The sequence below is a fragment of the Embiotoca jacksoni genome, unplaced genomic scaffold, assembly GCF_022577435.1.
Source record: "Embiotoca jacksoni isolate LCO1_2020_lvr unplaced genomic scaffold, fEmbJac1.0.p SCAF_4, whole genome shotgun sequence".
Lineage (NCBI taxonomy): Eukaryota > Metazoa > Chordata > Actinopteri > Embiotocidae > Embiotoca > Embiotoca jacksoni.
Window position 1 is genome coordinate 15,498,399 of NW_027185392.1, and position 20,625 is coordinate 15,519,023.

The window sequence follows — 20,625 nt, forward strand, 5'->3', positions numbered from 1 at the left end:
TTTGTGTGTGCGTGCACATTTGATGTTAACCTATCAAATCCCATACTTCCCATGCATGTCGAATTACAGAATGGTTAATGTCCAGTTTTATAGAATTGTATTACCTGTGCATCGTAAACTCACTTTTTCCAGCCCCGTCAGTGGGTAAGAGAAACAAAACACAAAAACCAGCTGACCCCCCGGGCTGATCTGGTGGAGCTGCTCAGTAAAGCCTTTTAGACTGCGGCTGTAGTGGGCAGCTACTGGCAGGTGTGAGCGGGTTTCTCTGAGTGAATGAACAGATGTTTAAAGTCCCTGTCTGCTGAAAAATATTTGGTTCATTGCAATTTAATGTTGAATTTTTGACCTTCACTGTTGAATGATGTATAACCAGAGTTTGAAATGACTGGGATGTTTTCACGCTCATCTGCTGACGGGAGAAAATGACCTTAAATCTAAGTTTAACATTTGGACATACCAGCCGGATTTATGCAGACACAAAAACAATCTTAGAAAAATATGCTGCTTTAGGTCACTGGTCCTTTGATCTTCTGTGATGGCAACTTTTGAAACCGAGCAATAGCATCTCTTATCATCTTGATAGCTTCTCCTTCAGCTCTTCATAAAAACATTTAAAAAAAAGCCCAAAACTCCAGTTTAAAGCAGTTTTCCTCTCTCTTTCCTGGCTGATGCACTTCGTTTGTTTGTTGTTACCTTTGCAGCTGCTGCTTTGAGTAAACAATCTGAAGGCTGTCCCCTCTGTTGCAGAATTACAATCCCTTTTCCTTGTTTTCGCAGTTTGTAAATGTTCGGTTTCCACTGCTAAAGAAGAATTTACAGCACTACTTGCAAACTTCACAAGCCACAACGTTCATAATTCCTTTGATCTTCCGGGGTCAAACATCTGACAACATCATGTGACTTTCCTGTAAGCGATGCCAGAGCTCTGAAGCTGTTACAACAGCGACACCTAGTGTACACCCAACGAGTCACAACCTTAACTCTGACATTCCAGCAATTTATTTGCATTCTGCCAGTTATAGGCTGCCCGGCACCAAACAACAGACAGACTAAAATAGCAACTAGATTGATCTGATCTGTTTCATGAATTTTGCAGCATGCGAGTGATCACCAGAGCATTGATATGGTAGAGCAGGAGAACTTGCGATCTGGTGCTTGCAAATCACTTTAGAGGAACCAGCCTCTGAACCTCTTGGAGCAAATTCCGCCTTAAGAGACCGAATTTGTCTCAGGATGTGGCGGAGACCAAAACGTGCAAACATATTGGACTTGGTGGCAGAGAAACAGATCCAGGTTCAAAGAAGGCAAGGACATCCGGTTAGATTAGATTTCCTTTACTTGTTATTGTACGCCCTTTCGTAAATAAAAAACAACAGTGCTGAAACAACCGAGAAAAGACCATCAATAATGTAGTATATGGACGCAATCATTGCCTACAAGCATAGGCTATGTAATTAAAACCGGGTTCAAAATAATATTTCATCAATCCAAACACCTTGAACCAAACAGAAGCAGAAGCTACCGCAATAAAGTATTTAGTAAGAGTCTAGTGACTCAATATTTAGAGCTTACGGTTACAGGACAACTAAAACTTCATGTCCCAGAGTACTTCAGGAGCAGAAGTCAGAGTCCGTGCTCACTGGGGTGTGGCCCGCACGCGCACCCACCGCACACTCACGCGCACGGCTCAGAGAGTTTTTCCAGTGGGTGTCCACTCCGCGTCCTTCTTCTCTTTCCGCTCTTCTGTCTCTGCCGGGTCTCTTCGTCTGCTCGCCGAACTTGATCTCACAGCTGCAGCTCCAGCGGTAAGTCTCTCTCCAGGACAGCTTCAGATGCGAATATACAGCAAGTATACAAATGTTCAGCCACGTCCACCGGGGGTTTTAGCGGTGGGAGCCGGAATTGTGCTTTCATCATGTGAACAAAAGGGAAAACTATCCGATCCAGGGACGTTTGACAGTTAAGGCTACCGGTGTTGACCAAACTGTGAAGTAGACAGAAGAGGAAACTTGATCAAATCTGAGGAGCGACAAGTTAATAACACGTGTGGTTTTAAGGAAATATAAAGTTGACTGTTTTGTCTCGTTGTCTGATAACATTTCCTTATTTCCAACAGACTTGCTTTTCACCGCAGAAAAAACAACAACTCCACGACTAACAAAATGGTGAGTCGTTTTTATTTCGCAGATGCATCTGCTGTAAACTTAAATAAACAATTTCACCTTAAACGGATGGTTTTTGATAAAACATTTTTTTGTAAAAGTTTAGACAACAAACCCGTTATTTATGCAAATGTTGACTCATCGGGTTTTAGCCTCTGATCGCCAAGACAACGCCCACTGCGTTTCACATTGTGTAATATTAAGATTTGATCTCAGTGTACATTAAGTTGTTTATTACCGGTTTATTTGCTGTTGATAGTGTTTTTGTTCAACATAATAGGCAATTATCTTCTCTAAATGAGGAAGATACTGTATCTAACAAAGCATCAGTTTATGATCAAGAAAAGTACAGTGCAGTTCAGTAATTAATTTGTTGCTGTAATCAAGTGTGTTTTAACATGGGATTAGTCAAATGAACACTCAGTCATGGAAAGTATAAAAGTTTCATCAGTTTATGTGTGTGCGCATGCTCGTCCAGCTGGAGAGGGGTTTCATTTGGGAAGTTTGGTGTATGACTCATGTGGGCTCCCTTCCATTCGGGTGGGTCTCTGTGCCTCTCCACCTCTCACTGATGTTAACACACATATTTCCACAGTGGAGCCTGGAGTTTAAAGCCGTCCACCCTCTCTTGAAGCGGAGTCGGTTCCCTTTTTCTTCATCAGGGTGGAGCTACAATGAACCATCAGTTTGTGTCAGGGTTTTGACAGTTTAGTCTGGGGCAATAAACTTAACATTTGTTTGGTAAGAACTACTCTCAAAAAGTTTGAATAGGGCTTTGTTACAGAACAGAGGAGTATTGTTTGTGTGCCTAATACATTATTTCACTATTTTATTACAGCTTGTTCTACTGTTTTTACACAATTTGATTCTTGTGAAGCACTTTGTGACCTTTGATCTGTGAAAGGTGTGAGAATTTGACTGCCTTTAAAGCCTTGACTAATGTCCAAAAACTATTAGAAGCACCTCAGAAAAAAGTATCTTTGCATTTAGTGACATGCTCCTTTGCTACAATAAACATGGGCACTGTAGTTTATATCAGTGTCAATCCCACATAAACTGCACTCCTGTTGTAACCACAGGACAGGACGGGCATCTAAAAATAGAACACAACAAATTCACTGTTTATTCTTGTTTGAGTAGCTTTTGCAAAAAAATTGCAGTGCCCAGAAGTTTTAATAGATTACGAGCCTTTTTTCTGTATAAATAAAAAAGCTAACTGTAAACTTTGTGACCTGTTCTTAAAGTTTTACATCTTCAGGAAAGATTGGGTTTAAAGCCACAACTGGAGGATTTTTAGAAATACTGAGGGCTTAAGTTGAAGCAGTTTCCTCATCTGTGTCTAATTCATTAAGCTATTCTCTTACAACGTTTGCAATTACTTTTAATCCATTTAAAAACAGTTGTACGTCCATAAGTTTCTTCACACGGTGGTCTAAGCGTTTCCTCCTCTGATAGAGAAAACTTAAAATGTTGTATTTATTCAGACATGTTTTTTTTAAATTCTTAATATCTCACCTACTCCTTTTTTCTCTCACAGAAAAATCCAGAATATATGAACATATAGATATTGTCAACATTCAGGTCAATGACAATAATGATTGTGAAATTTAACTTTTTATAAATCCACTGTGTACCTTTGAATTATAAAATGTAAACTGCACTTTGAATTTCCTCAAAAATATAGAGGGCACGACCTTTGGGTCCTCTCGTGTCCTCCTTGGAGTACCACAAACATGTTAGAGAGGTTGGAAAGTGTTGACCGATGGACAAACAATTTAATTTATGCGTTTTGGTCTTTAATCTTTTTTTCCTTTGTGGGATACAGTATATTCACATCCAAGCTCCACAGTATTGACAGTTAATAATAAAACACATTATATGATGGGAAACTTCCCTTCATAGGAGCATGATTATGTGGATTGTTTGCAGTCTCCATGGCAACCACAGTTCATAGATGCAGAAGTAAAATGGTAATGGCTTTAGAGGAGAGATACAGATGTTTGCAGATGGAGGGTCAGGCATACCTCCACCAGGAGTCCCCAGCCTCGTCAGGTCTGAACTTGCCCACAACACTCAACTTATCACTCCTATAGTCTCTAAACCTGCGTCTGACATTCCAGTGGAAAAGATCTGCATTGTCTTGTGTTGTTGTCCGAATATCTCCTCGTTGAGCTGTATATCCGAGCAGCCATCTGCACGCTGATTCTATTTAGCTTGTGGTGCTGAGTGTGTTTGTGAGACACGAGAGCTTGTGGACGTTTTGGCATTCCTTTCTGCAGAAAGACAGAATCCTGGTTGTTCACACCAACTTGTTTTTTTGGACGTTCCACTTTTCTTTTCTTTTTTTTCCCTGGATATTCAAGGACAGAATTCCAGAAACATTCTAGTGGTTTTCCTCTGTAAACTCCTCTCCCCCTGAAATGACAAAATATTTCACTGTTAATGTGTGACTGTTTGAGGGAGTGTCTGGAATGAGTCCATCATTGTTCCCGCACAAACCAGCTTTACTAAAATCGTTTACAAAGTTAATGTTTTTCAGTGTTATCACGTCATTACTGATTGATCAGCCTGGTGTTTTGAACTATCCTTTCATGCCTACATAAATTATTAACCAGATAAGCAGCTCAATCGATATTTCATTTTACTTCATCGACAACTTTCAAATTGCTGAACTAATCTAAGAGATACACAAGAATTTAAAGATGTGGAAGCAGGCTTTTGTTTGACGCGAGAGCTTTTCTGCACATCTGCATGTATTTCAAAGCTGTGAGGCTGTAAGTCATTAGGATAATTGAGTACGTCATAAAGGGATGACCTCATTGATGATAGCATAAAACGTCTGAGAAACAATGTTTTATACATATGCAAGCATGAATCTTAAGATTGACGCAGTATATTCTGTACTTGTATAATGAAAGGCAAAGGGGAAATGTTATAAACCAGAGGAGTGATATACATCATTTCACTAAAATGTAGCTAAATTTAGTTAAAGCATGAATCGAAGCAGACAGCATCTGACAAAGTTATGAACATAACAAATTATAGATTTGTTTTGTTACACAGTATTTACTCCTTAACTGACTGATTCTGTACTATATGTTCTGAAATATACTGTACGAAGGGGGAAAGGCATGTGTGCATAACTTCATCTTTGATATACATTGATTTATACAGTATAAATCTAAGCATATTTATACAGTGAGTTTTTTAATTTAATAAAGGGGAAACCCTCTGATGAAAATACGAGGAATCTGAGACACTAATGTAGTCAGCATGAAACAGACACACATCTGAGAGAAGCCATAGACTGCAGACAGATGTACAAAGTTATACATGCATTGCAGAAAAAGTTCTCTTGTTTTTGTGTTTACTGTAACTTACACAAAGATCATCTAACAGTATACATCCATGTCCTGAGTACTGCAGCAATTAAACATGAATTATTTCTTTTAATTAATCAAATACCAACACAAATAAAGTGAAGAATTATTATCTTATTGCTTCTGTATGCTGCTGTAGCGAAAAAAAAATGCCCCTCGGGGATTAATAAAGTAACTACCTAACACTAACCTAAGACAAGAGGACAGTTAAATGCACAACCTGTTCCCCAGTCTTCAAGAGCCTGCTGTTTGGTTTTGAAGACTGTAAATAATATATTGAATAGGTGATATCCAATATGGCAGAGAAGCAACACCTTAATATGGTGTGTATATAATTAGTAGGAACCCAAGTTGCAAAGCTGATGAGAAATAATCTTCAGTTGGTTTGTTGTTTTCTTGTTTTGTCTGTACTGTCCGTGTTGCAGTTGTAAGAACATTTGAATGTATTTAGACACATAGCCGTAAATAATTAAAGTGTCTATAGGGATACAATCAGGTGCTATAGAAATAGGAATTTCAGAAAACAGGACACACAACTTCAGGAAATGTACAAAAAGATAAACCCTATTTTTTTTTTTACATCTTCTGTGATGCAGGCCAGCAGAGGATCTGTAAAAGCCAGCGGAAACTTCAACGCCAGTGCGGATGCAGAGGTCTTGTACAAGGCCATGAAAGGGCTGGGTAAGGTGCTCCTGTGTGTATATAACTGCTGCCACCATGGTGTCATCTGATACGCTAAAAGCGTGAACAGAAGTGAATCTTGAGACACGTCACCGTGAGCAAACAGCGATCTGCTGACCTCGACTCAAGGCTGTAATTATGTACTCAAGAAACCACCTAAACAGAGCATGCTCATTGTTATGCAATATGTCTATCACATGAGAATAGTTTTTAAACACACAGCGTGGCTGAGTAACCATGGCGTTTGTTGCCATAGGGACCGATGAGGATGCCATCTTGCAGCTGTTGACGTCTCGCAGCAACCCCCAGAGGCACGAGATCAAAACTACCTACAAAACTCTGTATGGAAAGGTCTGACTGGCTCTTTATCAGCTATTAACACCAGCACACACATCAGCGCTCCACCTCAAAAAGGTTTCTCTGTGCTTTAAACAAACAAAGCCGTTCAGCATGTCGTCCGACTGCAGGCATAATGTTTACACTTCCACATTTCCTCCCTCAACGGTCTCCACAAGTTCATCGTCTTTGCAGCCATTGACACAACATCCATAATGTTTTATCCACTGGTTCTAAAATACAAATAGTGCTACACATAAATGATACCAGTCATTTACAGTACATTAGCAATGAAAGATTTAAATCACTAGATTTTTTTTCCCACTATTTTCATTTTAACAATAAATCCCATGACTGCAGAGAAAGCATTTGACCAAAAGGGTATTTTCCAATACCTAAATCAACAACCTGCAAACCCCAAAGAAAGGACCAAATTGGGACACACACAATCAGCCAACACAGCCTTTAACTGATGAACGACTTTTAACTGAGTGATAAATTCAAAGCTAGAGTCAACAGCGGTGTAGCACACAACTGGAAAAGGAGAAACAGCTTGGCTCAGTTCAAAACTGGCGTAACCTCAGTTGAAGCTTAAAGCTCACTGTACCTAATGACAGGCGGGCTTCCAGCTATGCTCAGCGAAGCTAACCGGTTACCAGGTCTAACCTCATATTTGTAGAATAAACATGAGAGGTAATTGATCATCTCGTCTAACACAATAAACATAGTAGCATTTTGCAACATGATGAACTATTCTTTTAATAAATCTACTGTACAGACAACTTAAAAAGTAGGAACTTGGATGGAAAACAAATCCACAACACCGAGCAGGAAACCGTGTGCGGCCACTGCGTATGGAGAAATCCCCTCCGAATATGATCGTCGTTTGAGCTAAACAGCTTCTAAAGTAGTCTCCCTTCGTGAGTATTCATCATTTAACGAGTGGTGTCACAGTTCAAAAACAGAAGAGCCCAAACACAACACTGGAGCAGATTGGGACACTGGGAGCGAGAGAGGTGGGCGTGGCCAGCAGGACACTGGACATATAGAAAGACTAGAGACCTCTGGTGGGTGGAGGGTGTGACACAGGGAATAAACTGAATTGACACTTTGGTGTATATAAAACATAAGAAGAGCTAAATTAGATTGTGCCTCCCCTCACACCTGCACATGCCTCTTTACGATGCCACAGTCATAAAACTGGTTTCAGGTGCTGTTGATCTTACAAGCTCTTTGTTTGAAGCATACTGAGGCTTTTCAATCCAGTGACGCCGCATCACATCAAAACATTAACTTGACATGATACCACCGAGTCGGCATAGTTCAAATCATCAGCAGAAAAATCCATATATGTGGCATGAACTGCAGCCAAATAATCAGGCCACACACACGACAACCATAAACTCATTAAGTGCATCACATTACTGTGCCGTCACACTTGATTTATGCTCCAGTAGAACTAATGAAAGTACATACTGTATCTTCACAACAGGATCTGGTAGATGATCTGAAGGGAGAGCTGGGCGGCAAATTTGAGACGCTGATTGTGGGTCTGATGACCGCACCCCTCGCTTATGATGTGACATCACTGCGCAATGCCATCAAGGTAAGTGCTGCAGTACGCAGATACGAGAGAGATAAAAAAACTGCCGTACTGCAGGTGGAAAGTTTCTTTCTGCAGACTGGCATTTTAACAGTCAAAGCAGCTGGAAACTTCTGGAAGTGTGACGTCTGTGACCTTTGACCTGTAGGGGGCGGGAACAGATGAGAAGGTGCTGGTGCAGATCCTCGCCTCCAGAACACCTCAGCAGGTGAAGGACATCGTCGTTGCCTACAGACAGGGTAACACACACACACACACACACACACACACACACACACACACACACAGTGTTAAAACATTTTTTTTTTTTTTTTTTACGAGGTCACAGTAACTTGATCGTATGTTTTGTTGTATATCGTTTTTTGTATTTTCCTCAGAGTATGACGATGACCTGGAGGAAGATATATCTGGTGACACTTCAGGTCACTTCAAGAGGCTTCTGGTTATTCTGCTTCAGGCAAGTATAAATCTCCTCTCCTCTCCTCTCCTCTCCTCTCCTCTCCTCTCCTCTCCTCTCCTCTCCTCTCCTCTCCTCTCTTTCAACATCAGTGTTTTGTGTCTTCTCAGGCGAACAGGCAGAAGGGGATCCAGGATGGAAAAATTGAGAGTGATGCTCAGGTGAGTTAGTAAACATTTCTAAACTTCACCATCAATGGCCTCTGTCTTTCGTCTGAGGGTGTGACTGTCACGTGTTTGGTCGTTAGTACAGCTAATCTGTAATGATGGTGTAGCATCCTCTAGTGGAGGGAGAGAGTAAAGCCTCCTAAAAGCTTTTGCTCTTGTACTTGCTGCAACTCCTAATGTTTTCTGATACAGTCCATCAGGCCAACCCAGCTATCAAACAACTGTCTTCGGTGAATAGGACGAGGAATCTGGTTTCTGACTTTTAAATATCCCTCATGTTCCCACGCGCTTGTCATCAATCTCCTATAAAGCAAACTCATCAACCAGTGAATGCCCATGTCTAAAAAAATAGATCTTCTCTAAGTGATATCTGGGTGAAGTATTATAAAAATGTATGTAGTTCACCTTAAATAGTACGATTGTGACGTGTTTTTATGAAAACCCCAGTGTAATGTCTTTCTGTGATTTTAGGCCCTCTTTAAGGCCGGAGAGGATAAGTTTGGCACTGATGAACAATCATTTGTCACCATCCTGGGAAACCGCAGCGCTGAACATCTCAGAAAAGGTTTGTAGGTGTTTGTCTGAAGGTGGGGACGCACGTTACGACTGTTTATGCCCTTTATGGAAATAAAAAAATGATTTTGGCATGATAATTGTTTGAACCAACTCTGCTCCACTCTGGGGCGAGACAGAGGAGAGAGCCCCACTAACCCTGAACATGTGTGTTTCAGTATTTGATGCTTACATGAAGCTGTCTGGATTCGAGATGGAGGAGACTATCAAGAGGGAAACATCTGGAGGTCTGAGAGATCTGCTTCTCGCCGTGGGTAAGAAAACTAGACAACTGCTTTATGTGGACCTATCCTGATATTATCTGCCCAGTTTTTTAAAAACGCTGCCTGTCCTTTCTGTTTTTCAGTGAAGTGTGCCAGGAGCGTCCCAGCCTATTTTGCTGAGACCCTGTACTACGGCATGAAGGTAAGAACATTCGTGCTGCTTTGGAGTGATGTGTGAATGTCTGTCCACAGATGTACCATTAATGGCTTAACCCAAACGTTTAAAAACATACAAGGAGCGATCAAAAGGGTCAGAGACTGTTCCTGTTGCGTGCGAATGAAGTGCAGCAGAGGAATGCGCATTGAGGGGCGAGTAGTGTTCCAAGTTACCTCACTTGATCAACATCAGCACCTGCGTTACACATGTTTTTGTGACTGCTGGTATTTGCGTATTTGCAATTTCACCATGGACTTGAACACAAAGTGCACAAAAAAGTAAACATTTTTGGGAAGAGGAAGAAGTCCCAGGGAGCCAAATCCAGTGAGTTGGGGTGGTTGGGAGCGACAGTTGTGTTGTCGTGGGTGAGAAACGTACGTGTTTTCAGTGCGCTGTGAGCAGGAAATGTTGTCATGCTGGAGAACCAAGATGCCATCACGCCACAGTTCAGCTCATCTGCCCTGAATGTTTTCCTTCAGACGGTTCAGAACATCACAGCAGAACTCGGGGTTGACAGTCCGACCCCGCGGGACGAATTCACGGCGCACAACTCAAAAAGTGTCAAAGAAAACCCGCCTGATTGCACTGCTGACCTGACACACTTTCTTTCTTATTGGACAGTGATGGTCTGCCTTACTTTTAAAAAGCTAGCACAGCTCATTGCTTCTTTAACGTCAAAGTTTGACACTCCCACTTGACACACTTAATGTGCACTCCCTCGTCAAGTTTCAGGTCCATGTTGTGCTAACTTGGAATACAGTCTTTGGACTTTTTGATTGCACCTTGAATCCATTGTTAAATTGGTTGTAATGATAATTAAGAGAAAAATGTTGCCGTTGCTCCTAGAAAAACTCCTTTTATATAAATCGATATCATACAGCACAGATGATGCTTAAAAATGTACAAATAAATACCTTTAATTAAAAGAAGTTAGACAATCAGCCAATAAACAAGTGGTTTGTTTTTCATAATGACCTGAATCCAGGTCCGGATGTCCTAAACATTTGCATAAAATACTTGTAAAAAAACTGTAAAAAAAAAAATGACATGATGTTTTGAGTCATATACTGTGTGTTTTTGTTTTTGTTTCAGGGTGCAGGCACTGACGATGACACTCTGATCAGGGTGATGGTGACTCGTAGCGAGGTGGACATGTTGGACATCAGAGCCGACTTCAGGAGATTGTTTGCCTGCTCTCTGCATTCAATGATTAAGGTACACACATGTTATTAATGACACTGCCAATACACACAAACACACTTAAACTGGTGGCCATCTTCTTTTTTTTTTTTTTTTTTTTCTTTCTTAAATCAGTCCTGTTTCTTGATTGCAGGGGGATACCGGTGGTGACTACCGTAAGGCCTTACTGTTGCTCTGTGGTGGAGATGATGCGTAACCATGGCAACAATCAATTATAAGAACCAAACCTGAAGTACTTCCTCTATAAGTGGCCCCTTTGGGCCGTCTTTTCTCTGAACAAGCTCACACAAGGTCTGTGTTCATGACAACAAAACTTGTTTGTAAGAGAGAGACGAGCCATCAGGCCTTTTAAACTATGATTCCAAATAATGTCTTTGAAAGGTAGCTAACATTTTCACCTTGTTATTGCAGCTTTTGGTCCACTAATATCGTCACTATAACGTTTGTTATATTCTTCATTTATAATGCAAAAATTAAAAAAAAAAAATGCAATTGTTTTGTTTATACTTTGTATGGGAGAACCAATATATGCAATAATAAATGTTTCAATTGATGCAGTTCAATGGTGAATATTTATTTTTACATCTCTTCACTAACCCTGTCCTCCAGCCAGCAGACTCCCCTCTGTACCACATACACTGGTGTCCTGTGGCCACAAGAGGGAGACAGAGCTGTTTTAGTAGAAAAGAGACACTGCTGAGCTCTAAACCTCCTGAGGTGGGCAATCACAGGGTACTCAGATTACTCTTCTGTTCCACGGCATGACTTTTAACTGTAAGAGAGTATTGTTTACATTATATGAAGATACTTTTTACCAAAGTAAAAAAAAAAGTCTGAATATTTTTTTCTCTGTGGGTGAATGCATTAGACATTTAATGTGGGCTTTAAAAGAGCATTACCCCAAATTACAATAAAAATAACTAATATGGGAAAACCTTTTTTGTTATCAAGGTGAATTGATAACAGAAACTTTTATACTGCTGATGAGGCCTCATAAAAAGGTTACAACTCACTGTCATGCTCTCTGCATTCATTGTACTGAAGGTATGAATGTGCTTCCTGTATCCTTTTCTCTTTACTTTCATAAACTTTAAATTAACACTTGTAGAGTAACTTAAAGTAACTGTTACCAGTTGAACGAACTCAAAAGGATTTTTTTTTTTTGTGTCAGTGCTTCAGTGTGTGTGTGTGTGTGTGTGTGTATTGGGTTAAATGAGAGGTCATCTCACGTCTTGTTACAGTACTCTCTGTTATTCTTTTTCACGGAAGCGGTAGCCGTTGATTGTTGCCAGAGAAACAGGCAGCCAATAATAAGGTCTGAACAGCAGGGTGTGGGGGTCAGACCATCTCGAGCCACAGGAAGAACAATACCTCGGACTCCTCCCACCTCGCTGCCTTGAGTGTTTTTGGGTGTGTGTGTGTCTGTTGGTGGGCATGTGTTCAGTCAGCTTTGTAGGTCAGATCCTGGGTACTTAGTGGAGCGTTGAGTTGTGTTTTCATGTTTTTTTAGTCCCTCTGACATGCTCCTCCTCTGCTTCACCACACTGGCAGTGGCTCTGCGAACTACCAGCAGTTCACGTTCAAGTTAACTCTGATCAGACGTCTGTTTTCCAGCAAAGGTTGCACACTGGTGAATGCGGACAGTGAAAGAAGCAAAGTATTGAATGGCAAATGGCTTTAAAAGATCTGCGCACAAATCAAACTTTATGCTGCATAAGTGTGTCTGTGAGGGAAGATGCCTCAAGTGTTACCCAAAATTGTCTTCTTGCATGTAGCACCTGATCAAAGAGCTGATTTCAGGTAGTTAAAAAGACAAATTATAATTCAAAATACTCGTTGCATAACTTCATACATTTTTCAAGCAAAAAGTATCACATTTCTCTGCAGCTCCAACTTCACAAATGTGGGAATTTGCTTTCTTTATTTGTCTTATAGAATAGTAAACTCAATTTCTTTGGAAAAACAACTGGAAGCCGCAGCCCTACATTCATGACATTGTGTAAACGTCTCTGTATGAGCTCCTATAAACAGCCTCTGAAGTATCTTTGGTCAGAAAGACAGGATTTAGAGTTAACTTATAGATGGGTGAAAAATGAATGAAAAAAACCCCAATAAAAAGAGCCGACAAACAACAAATTCCCTTCCATACAGCTGTGCGTGTGTGTGAGATGTATAATCTGTATAAATTGATGATAATTAGGCCTACTTGGCCTCAATTTTAAATCATGATGACAAAAGAAAAGAGAAACATGGGTGCACATGGAGAATGGTGCAAACTTCCAGGCAAAAGATATTGATTAAAAAGTTGTTCTTGTGTTTGATACTTTTATTGTTGTGACTGTGGATCGTGTCAGAATTAGACATGTTGAACATGTACACCATGGACACAAGCCTCAAGCTTTTTCCTGGAAACTAACACTTTGCAGGGATGACAGAAAACCATCCAAAAGTAATTAACCAAATATGATTGAAAGAATTAAGAATTACTCTTTTTTTTTTTAATGAGACTTCATCAACCCTAATATGCAGCCACCCTGTTTTATTACATTCTGTTTAACACAGTTAAACAAGGAGAATCCAAACATACAGCCCTTAAGCGGGAAGTCAAAGTAAAAGTGAGCTTTCCTTCGAACTGCAGGTTAACCAACAAACAAAAACAAAAACCAGGAACAATCTAAAGTGCGCCACAGGAAAACAAGAGCAGCTGGAAAGCTATAAAGTCACAGGGAAGAACACAGAAAGTCTGGTAAGGAGGAGAGGCAGAGCTAAATACGCAGAGCGCTGATGGATAATGAGACACAGGTGAGCACAAGAGCTGGCAGGAAAACTAACACGAGGGCAGGAAGTAAAATAGACAGACATAGAAGGGATTTCAAAGTAAAACAGGAAACACAACAAACAACAAACCACGACAGATAAGATAAGGAATCTAACTGGCTGAACATCTTGTGACGAACAGTTGAAATACACATTTGACAACTTAACAAGCCAAAAAGTTTGGATGTTCACTTTTTTAGAGCACCTGGTCAAAACCATTTGAAACATGCAGTAGCTGATCTACAGTCCTAACTCTTACTAACACAGCGTCCTTTTGGGAAATGAAACCACAACATCCAAACATCAGATTGTCACTTTTTCTTGCCTTTCTTCATCGTAGCAAATCCATCAAAGCCTTCTCAATGTAGAGACTGTTATAGTTTTTCTCCTGCTGTGTTCCAGCTCTAACAAAAACTTGTGGCTTTGTCATCAAAGTTTTAAACTATAAATACCTAAAACAGGAATATCAGCATTACAAAGAGGACCTGAACAAACCATTAGGCTTAGAAACGAGTTTGCTCCTGTTTCATTCATCAGTAAGACACTTGTGCATTCATGGTTTCATGGATTCAAAGGTCGGTGCATTCACAGGTGTTTGTTAAACACTATATCTGCCACAGTAAAAGAGGGAAACAAGACCAGGCATGCAGCTATTATAAGGACTACGAGGAGGAAAAGGACACACATACCTATATATCACTCAGTTAAGTTGATGATTATTGACAATAATGAGTTTCTCTTGGGGGCGTCTTCACCTGATTAAGACTTTACAGGGTTTAAAGACAGTTTGAGAGTATTTGTTTTGACAGGCTGCTGGTGAGTAGTATGTAGAGGCTTCACACATCATGGACAACTGATGTGATTAAAGGGGCACTCCACCAATTTTACATGTCAAAGTCGATTCACAAGTCGTGGAGAAAAACACCTAGAAAAACAGTTTTCTGTCTGGCCTGATGGATCTGAAAGGAGCTTCCACACGTGTGAGCAAAATGAAAGAGACATCATTCGATCTAGAGAGACTACTTTTTTTTTTTAACAGAAAGTGTACAGGTGCCTTTTAGCAAGGGCCCAAACTTTAAGTATTGATCGCTGGATATTTTTTTCATGTTGAGCCATCTCTATAAATGGTTGAGAAAGTTTACAAAATAATGCCAACTAAAATATATCACAGTCTCACACTTAAGTAGTTTTAATCTGCACACATCCGCATATGTATCAGACAAAAAACAGAAATCAGAATCTACTCATGATAACATGTTGACTGCAGTCAGTTTAACTTGAGGATCATTGTTGTTCATCTGTAGAAATGTTTGAGACTCTCTTGTGTGCTGACATTTGATTTTATAGCAAATAACAATATTACGTTTTTTTCTTTGATATTCAATATTGATTGACAAAAGCAGATAATAAACTGCTGACATGGGCTCCACGCTTCCATTAAGTTGCTGTAACACCAACGATTTCAAGACACTCCAAATGAAAGAGGTCACTGAGTCCTATAAAGAGCAAAATCTGGAGATTGTAATTGGTGGTTTAAAATCCTTAATTTTGTGTGTGTGTGTGTGTGTGCATGTGTTTGTGTGTTTGTGTATCAGTGTGTGTTCCGGTGAGTATGAATGTGTGTGTGATGTTCGTGGTCATTTTATACAGTACAAAGGTGGCACTGCCGACAAGAAAATCCCACTGAAAACACCTGCAAACGAAAGAGGCAGGAAATTACACGCACACACACACACACACACACACACACACACACGCACACACACACACACACATACACATAAACACACTACAATCATGAGTAAATATGTCACTCATCCCACCATCCAGTATCTGTTTATACACGTTAAATATCGTTTATGAGGCCTGGTGACCTTTGAGTGTGTGAAACAAACTGTTGCTTTGTGGATGGGATGTCACTCCATCGCCACACCCAGCACACTCAGTAACAATACCTACAATTTAATTTGCCCAATTATCTGTTTGTAGTTTCATCAAACAAACAGTATCATTTTCTCTCCCCGGCACAACCACAAACACAGATGAACATGGTCTTTTTTGTTTAATTGCACTTATTTTAAATTTAAGACAATTTCAAAAGTAAATCTATGAATCATTTTTTTCTTCTAATCCATTAAACATACATGGTGTAAAAAGTGTCCTCTCTTCGTCTCCACTGATCCTTGGGTCCATCATCCTGCTGGTGGATCTTCTTTTGATCTGTAGGAGCCAAGAGATGAATAAAATAAACTCACATAAGTAAAGAGGTGGGGAACAGTCTGCGATCAGTACACCATAATTGTTTGGATGATATCCTCGTTTCCTTCGTCACCCTTGACCTCTGACCTCTAACTACTTCCTTCCTGCCTGTGCGATGGTGCCGGAGTGTGTACTTGAGCTGTGGAGAAGGAGTTGGGAAAACCGTTTATCTCCAAAACATCCCCTTTGTACCATCAAAGAGAGTAGTCTTCCATTAAAAGGTGGAAATCCCTCTTCAGTTGTCTTTTTAAGTTTGTACACATCATCTGAGGGGACAGCGAGAGGGCAAGAGGTCATGAGCAGACAGGAAAGCACAAAACTGCACATCTGTGGTTGCACTTGCTCAGGGATTACACATTAAGCACACACACACTGCTCACAGACATGTGCTGGATCGAAGCAGTCTTCACTCCCTTCATGAGCTCCTGCCTGTGCAGCTTCCTGCTGTCACTGAGAAAGTAATTAGAGACTGCAGCAGGAATCTGCAGGAACAAGCCTTATATTTGGATGCTATATACAATCGCCCCACTTGTGTGTCTGAGAAAGAGTTTATTTTATGAGTGTGTGCTGCTTTAACCTGAAGGCATGATGTGGGGAAAACAGTGGTCTAATTCACAGCATGGTTTAATCTGCCAAAAACAAGTTTATTCATAGGTCTCTATAGAATAAAGCTGACATTTCAGTGGGAACGTTTAAAGGGAGGAAGTTTGTTTGGACTCAGCAGCCAGACAAAACAGATGTGTGTGCATTTGTGTGTTTTGCACATTAAAAGGAGGCAGGAAGTCCTCTAGTAACAAACAGATTTCTATTGAAAACAGGTTATTTTTTTGTTTTTGCTGTATATATTCTCAAATAGACATATTTCTCATCGTGTGGAAGTCACATTATATATTGTCCAAGGCAACACACAACATTGTATAAATAGAACATATTTATTTGTGGTGCATAAATACAGTGGTGTTTATACGTTATTAGTGGTTAACTGATGACCAGAGGTAGAATAAAATATACCGCTCAACATAATAATCAGTTCTGTGTAATGAACAACAGTGGAGGAAATATTCAGATCATAAAGTAAAAATAGAAGTGTTGTCATTCTGAAGTACTCTTTTACAAGTAATAGCATTTCAACATTTTCTATTAACAGTTTAGGTATTATGGTTAGATTCAAGAATCTCTGAAACTGCTTCAGCACCGGATGGCGCCTTCCTAGATGCGGGAGGCTGGTTTTCCATGTTTGTATCTGGTGATTACTTTTGAAACTGAAGAAGCTGCAGAGTACGAGACTGTTCGGACTGAGAGCAGAACTCACATAAGCTGATACAGTTCAAAGTTGTCCAGATCACATTGCATCTTTCACTCTGTCTGCATGTGTTTGTGTGTTGTTGTGTATTATAATTCCATCAAGCCTTTTTTATTTACTCATATGTCTGTAAATTCAATAGTCAAAACAAAATATTCAAAGTACAATGTATACTCAAGTTAATGATTTTGCAACAATTTATACTGCAATATTTAAAAGTATTAAAAGTAATAGCTAGTAAGAGCGGATCTAATTTTGAACAATTAAAATGTATCATATTACAAATCTTTGATAGCATGTTTTGGGATTAATATTAAGGAATAACATTCATCTGAACAGTTGCCGGATACATGTTGTGGAGGAAAATGTACATTATTTCCTACTGAAGAATACATAACTGACTCTCAAGTAAAAGTATCTCAAAAACTTACAACAAAGTCTTCTTAGTTTCCTCTGCTGCCCAAAAATTACCACATTTAAAGGAAATTTAACGGTTCGGGTTTGTGACTCAGCAAGCCTGTACATAATTAGATCAGATTTGCTGAGTCACATTCAGACAACCTCCTGATAAATAAGCACACCTGAGTTATGCACAACCTGTATTACTGCTGCATGTTAGAAGAAAAAAAAAATCACTCACTGTGGAGAATATGTGATTATTATTGATTAAAAATTCAATATCTTGCTTTGACCTTTACTGTGTCACAAACACAAACTGTCTCATAATGTCCATCTCCTCCGGTGATCTGCACCTAGCAATCCTCGCTTTGCATCATGGACAGGAAAAAAGAGCACACACTGGCCCATGAGCTGCTGCAATACTCCTCAGCTGTTCCCCGGTGGTTCGCGCGCTTTGTGCAGGCGGTCGGCCCGGTGACGGTGGGGCGAGGGCGGGGTGGCAGCGGCGGGGGACTGTCCAGTTCTCCGGACTGAGCGGACCCTACGGACGTAGAGATGTCCAGCTTGAAGTGCGCATCTCGGGGTGCGCGCTTACACATACCAGCCTTCACAAGCGCGCCATCGTCCCTGCACACTTTGCCGTGCAGCCTTTTGAACGCGCGTGCCACCTGTTTCCAGAAGCCCTTGGGGTCGGACAGGTAGCCCGGACATCTCTGAGGCTTGCCGTTGTAATCACAAATCAGGTCGGTGTCGCCGCCTTTGATTCGCGCTTCCGGGTCCTCGCATTTGACCCGAAGCTTGACCGTGTCCCCGGCGTCTTTCGCGCCCCATGTGCACTTCATCTTGTCCCTGGTGGAGAACTTCCCGGACGCAGCACCCTTGTTGCCGCCCCTCTGCGCTCTGCCGGGCAGCTTGCCCGCTGCTCCCGCAACGGAGGAGACAGAGACCTGCTGACCGAGGAAGGCCATCAGCAACCAGAGAGCGAAAGTCCTCAGCGGCAACATGTCGCTTTTTAGCAGAAAAGTTTTTTTACAAATTATCTGAAAGAACAGAAGTTTCAGAGTTTAGAGCGTGATCATCAAGACAGCTAGACTACAATATTCAAAAATTGTTATTGCTCATGTATTCTTTAAAAATGACTTCAAGAAAAATAAAATGTCATTAATTATTATTTAAAAGTAAATGTAGTTTTTTTCCCCCCCAAGAGGCAGACGTTTTTAGGCCAACATGGTAACGCCATTACGCACAAAAACGTGCAGTCAGAATAGCTATCAAATCAGGGAATGCTATGAAAAGTCATACTACATTATTGCGTCAGGCTACTACACATGCAGTGAATACAAGAAAGTCACATGTACTGAGTCTAACTTACCAAAAATAAGAAGCGTTGCCGTGCGTAAAACTGCTTCTTGTGCCTCTCCGGTCTGGCACATGGCTTTCATACGTGATGCTGCGACACGCCCACCATACCCGCCCATCAACACGCACCCCCACACTATACATAAGTACTTCCAAGTAAATCCATTGAGAAAAAAAATCTTGGCATCAGTTACTGATGGGAATGCGTTCTGTTCTGGCTTGACCTGACATGTCCAAAAACAGAATCCCCGCCTTAAACAGCGATTTAAACTGAAGATCAAAGAGACTGAAAACTCCAACTGATGGTGGATCTGCGTGTCTGTACAGAAGCAGGGTTTATTCTAACGAACTTTAACGAGACTGATTATTACGTATGACCCTGACCTCACCAACGACTGCTAGTTTTCCACCAATCCTCTGCTGCTTTCAGCCATCAGGAGATCCTGTCTCAGACCAGCCCAACTCTTACAGGCTTCACTTGACAGTGCATAATGAGGAAAATAATTTTGAGAACAACACATTCTGCTAATACAAGATTAGGTGTGAACAGTGCAAATTAGACATGAGTCAGATTGAAGATGTACATTCTTGGAAAATGAAAGTGCTTAAAAATTCAAAGAAAGAAAGTGAAATACAACATTTGCAGTTTGCAGTTTCTTTGATTTTAATGTGTATACTTTTTTTTATAATTAATTGCAAAACCTATTATTTATCTCTCTTTTTTTGCTGTGTGTAGATCTAACTGTATAGATTGTTTTCCATTATGACATGAGTTTACCAGCATTAATATCAAATTGCAGTTAATGTTTCAGCAGATTATGTGTCCATTGTTTTGTCTTCAGTCCCTGTCAAGTGTATTACACATTATGAGTATCGTGTTACACACATTTCTGTGCACTAATATTGCTATAAAAACATGTCAAATTTGTAGAAATTCCCTGAAGGCGTTCTTGAGATATCACGCTCACGTGAATTGGACAGATGGACACACTGAAAACATAAGGCCTACAGCCACGGCCAACAGCTAATGTTGAACATGGAGCAGAAGGTCCTCATTTTATTGGGCTCTGGGTGTTTTTTCAAAATAAACCATTGTGTGAGCTTGCTCCTTATTGAACAAGGACTGACTTCCAAAATGTTTATGATGCCACAAACTGTGTTCACAGATTCAAATTAGTTTCAAGGTGAGCTAAGAGGAACTTTTCCTCCCTCAGCAGATGAATGTAAAAGCCTCCAGTGTCAAACTCTGCATGTTGATTATTCTGAAGATAAGAAAATCAGAAAATAACACAGTGAGAGGAGATATTTGACTTTCTGAGGCACTAAAATATATCCGTGCAGTTATTTATGTCATTTATTTTTCCCGTGCTTTGCAATAAAAACTCAAAAATAAAGTGTGAATTGCTCGCTGCTCGCTTGCTCGTCACATACTAGGATGTTGTTACTATGCCAACTTAAATTGTATCTTCCTTCAGCAGAAATCAGAACATATTGTCAATAGTTTTGGTC

The 20,625-nt window shown here is 40.4% G+C and overlaps 2 protein-coding genes across 4 annotated transcripts; one reads left to right on the forward strand and one right to left on the reverse strand.

Annotated features, from left to right (window-relative positions):
* The first annotated feature begins 1,679 nt into the window (after positions 1-1,679).
* Positions 1,680-11,536, forward strand: anxa5b (annexin A5b). Of its 2 annotated transcripts, none has more exons than XM_069167941.1 (13): positions 1,680-1,805; positions 2,117-2,165; positions 6,139-6,223; positions 6,480-6,574; positions 8,052-8,165; positions 8,311-8,401; positions 8,540-8,619; positions 8,730-8,780; positions 9,258-9,351; positions 9,518-9,613; positions 9,706-9,764; positions 10,872-10,994; positions 11,113-11,536. In XM_069167941.1, the coding sequence occupies exons 2-13, from the start codon at positions 2,163-2,165 to the stop codon at positions 11,173-11,175; spliced, it is 954 nt and encodes a 317-aa protein (XP_069024042.1). In that variant the 5' UTR covers positions 1,680-1,805; positions 2,117-2,162; the 3' UTR covers positions 11,176-11,536. The 2 variants fall into 2 exon arrangements, with proteins under 2 accessions (XP_069024042.1, XP_069024043.1); XM_069167942.1 differs by lacking the exon at positions 1,680-1,805 and adding an exon at positions 1,966-2,033.
* A 4,409-nt stretch (positions 11,537-15,945) lies between these two features.
* Positions 15,946-19,158, reverse strand: LOC138209146 (fibroblast growth factor-binding protein 1-like). Of its 2 annotated transcripts, XR_011179142.1 has the most exons (3): positions 19,130-19,158; positions 17,999-18,797; positions 15,946-16,016 (listed from the first exon to the last, which is right to left on the reverse strand). XR_011179142.1 is itself a non-coding variant. In XM_069167531.1 (2 exons), exon 2 carries the CDS (start codon positions 18,759-18,761, stop codon positions 18,111-18,113), a length of 651 nt encoding a protein of 216 aa, XP_069023632.1. In that variant the 5' UTR covers positions 18,762-18,797; positions 19,130-19,158; the 3' UTR covers positions 16,747-18,110. The 2 variants fall into 2 exon arrangements, 1 of the variants encoding a protein (XP_069023632.1); XM_069167531.1 differs by lacking the exon at positions 15,946-16,016 and having other exon boundaries at positions 16,747-18,797.
* Between the last annotated feature and the right edge of the window lie 1,467 nt (positions 19,159-20,625).

What these genes read in the sequence shown, in the direction of transcription:
- anxa5b (XM_069167941.1), top strand. An exon ending in CACTGCGCAATGCCATCAAG is followed by an intron (nt 8,166 to 8,310) that starts GTAAGTGCTGCA and finishes TTTGACCTGTAG; the next exon opens with GGGGCGGGAACAGATGAGAA. An exon ending in AGATCTGCTTCTCGCCGTGG is followed by an intron (nt 9,614 to 9,705) that starts GTAAGAAAACTA and finishes TCTGTTTTTCAG; the next exon opens with TGAAGTGTGCCAGGAGCGTC.
- LOC138209146 (XM_069167531.1), bottom strand. Translation starts at nt 18,761, where the DNA reads ATGTTGCCGCTGAGGACTTTCGCTCTCTGGTTGCTGATGGCCTTCCTC.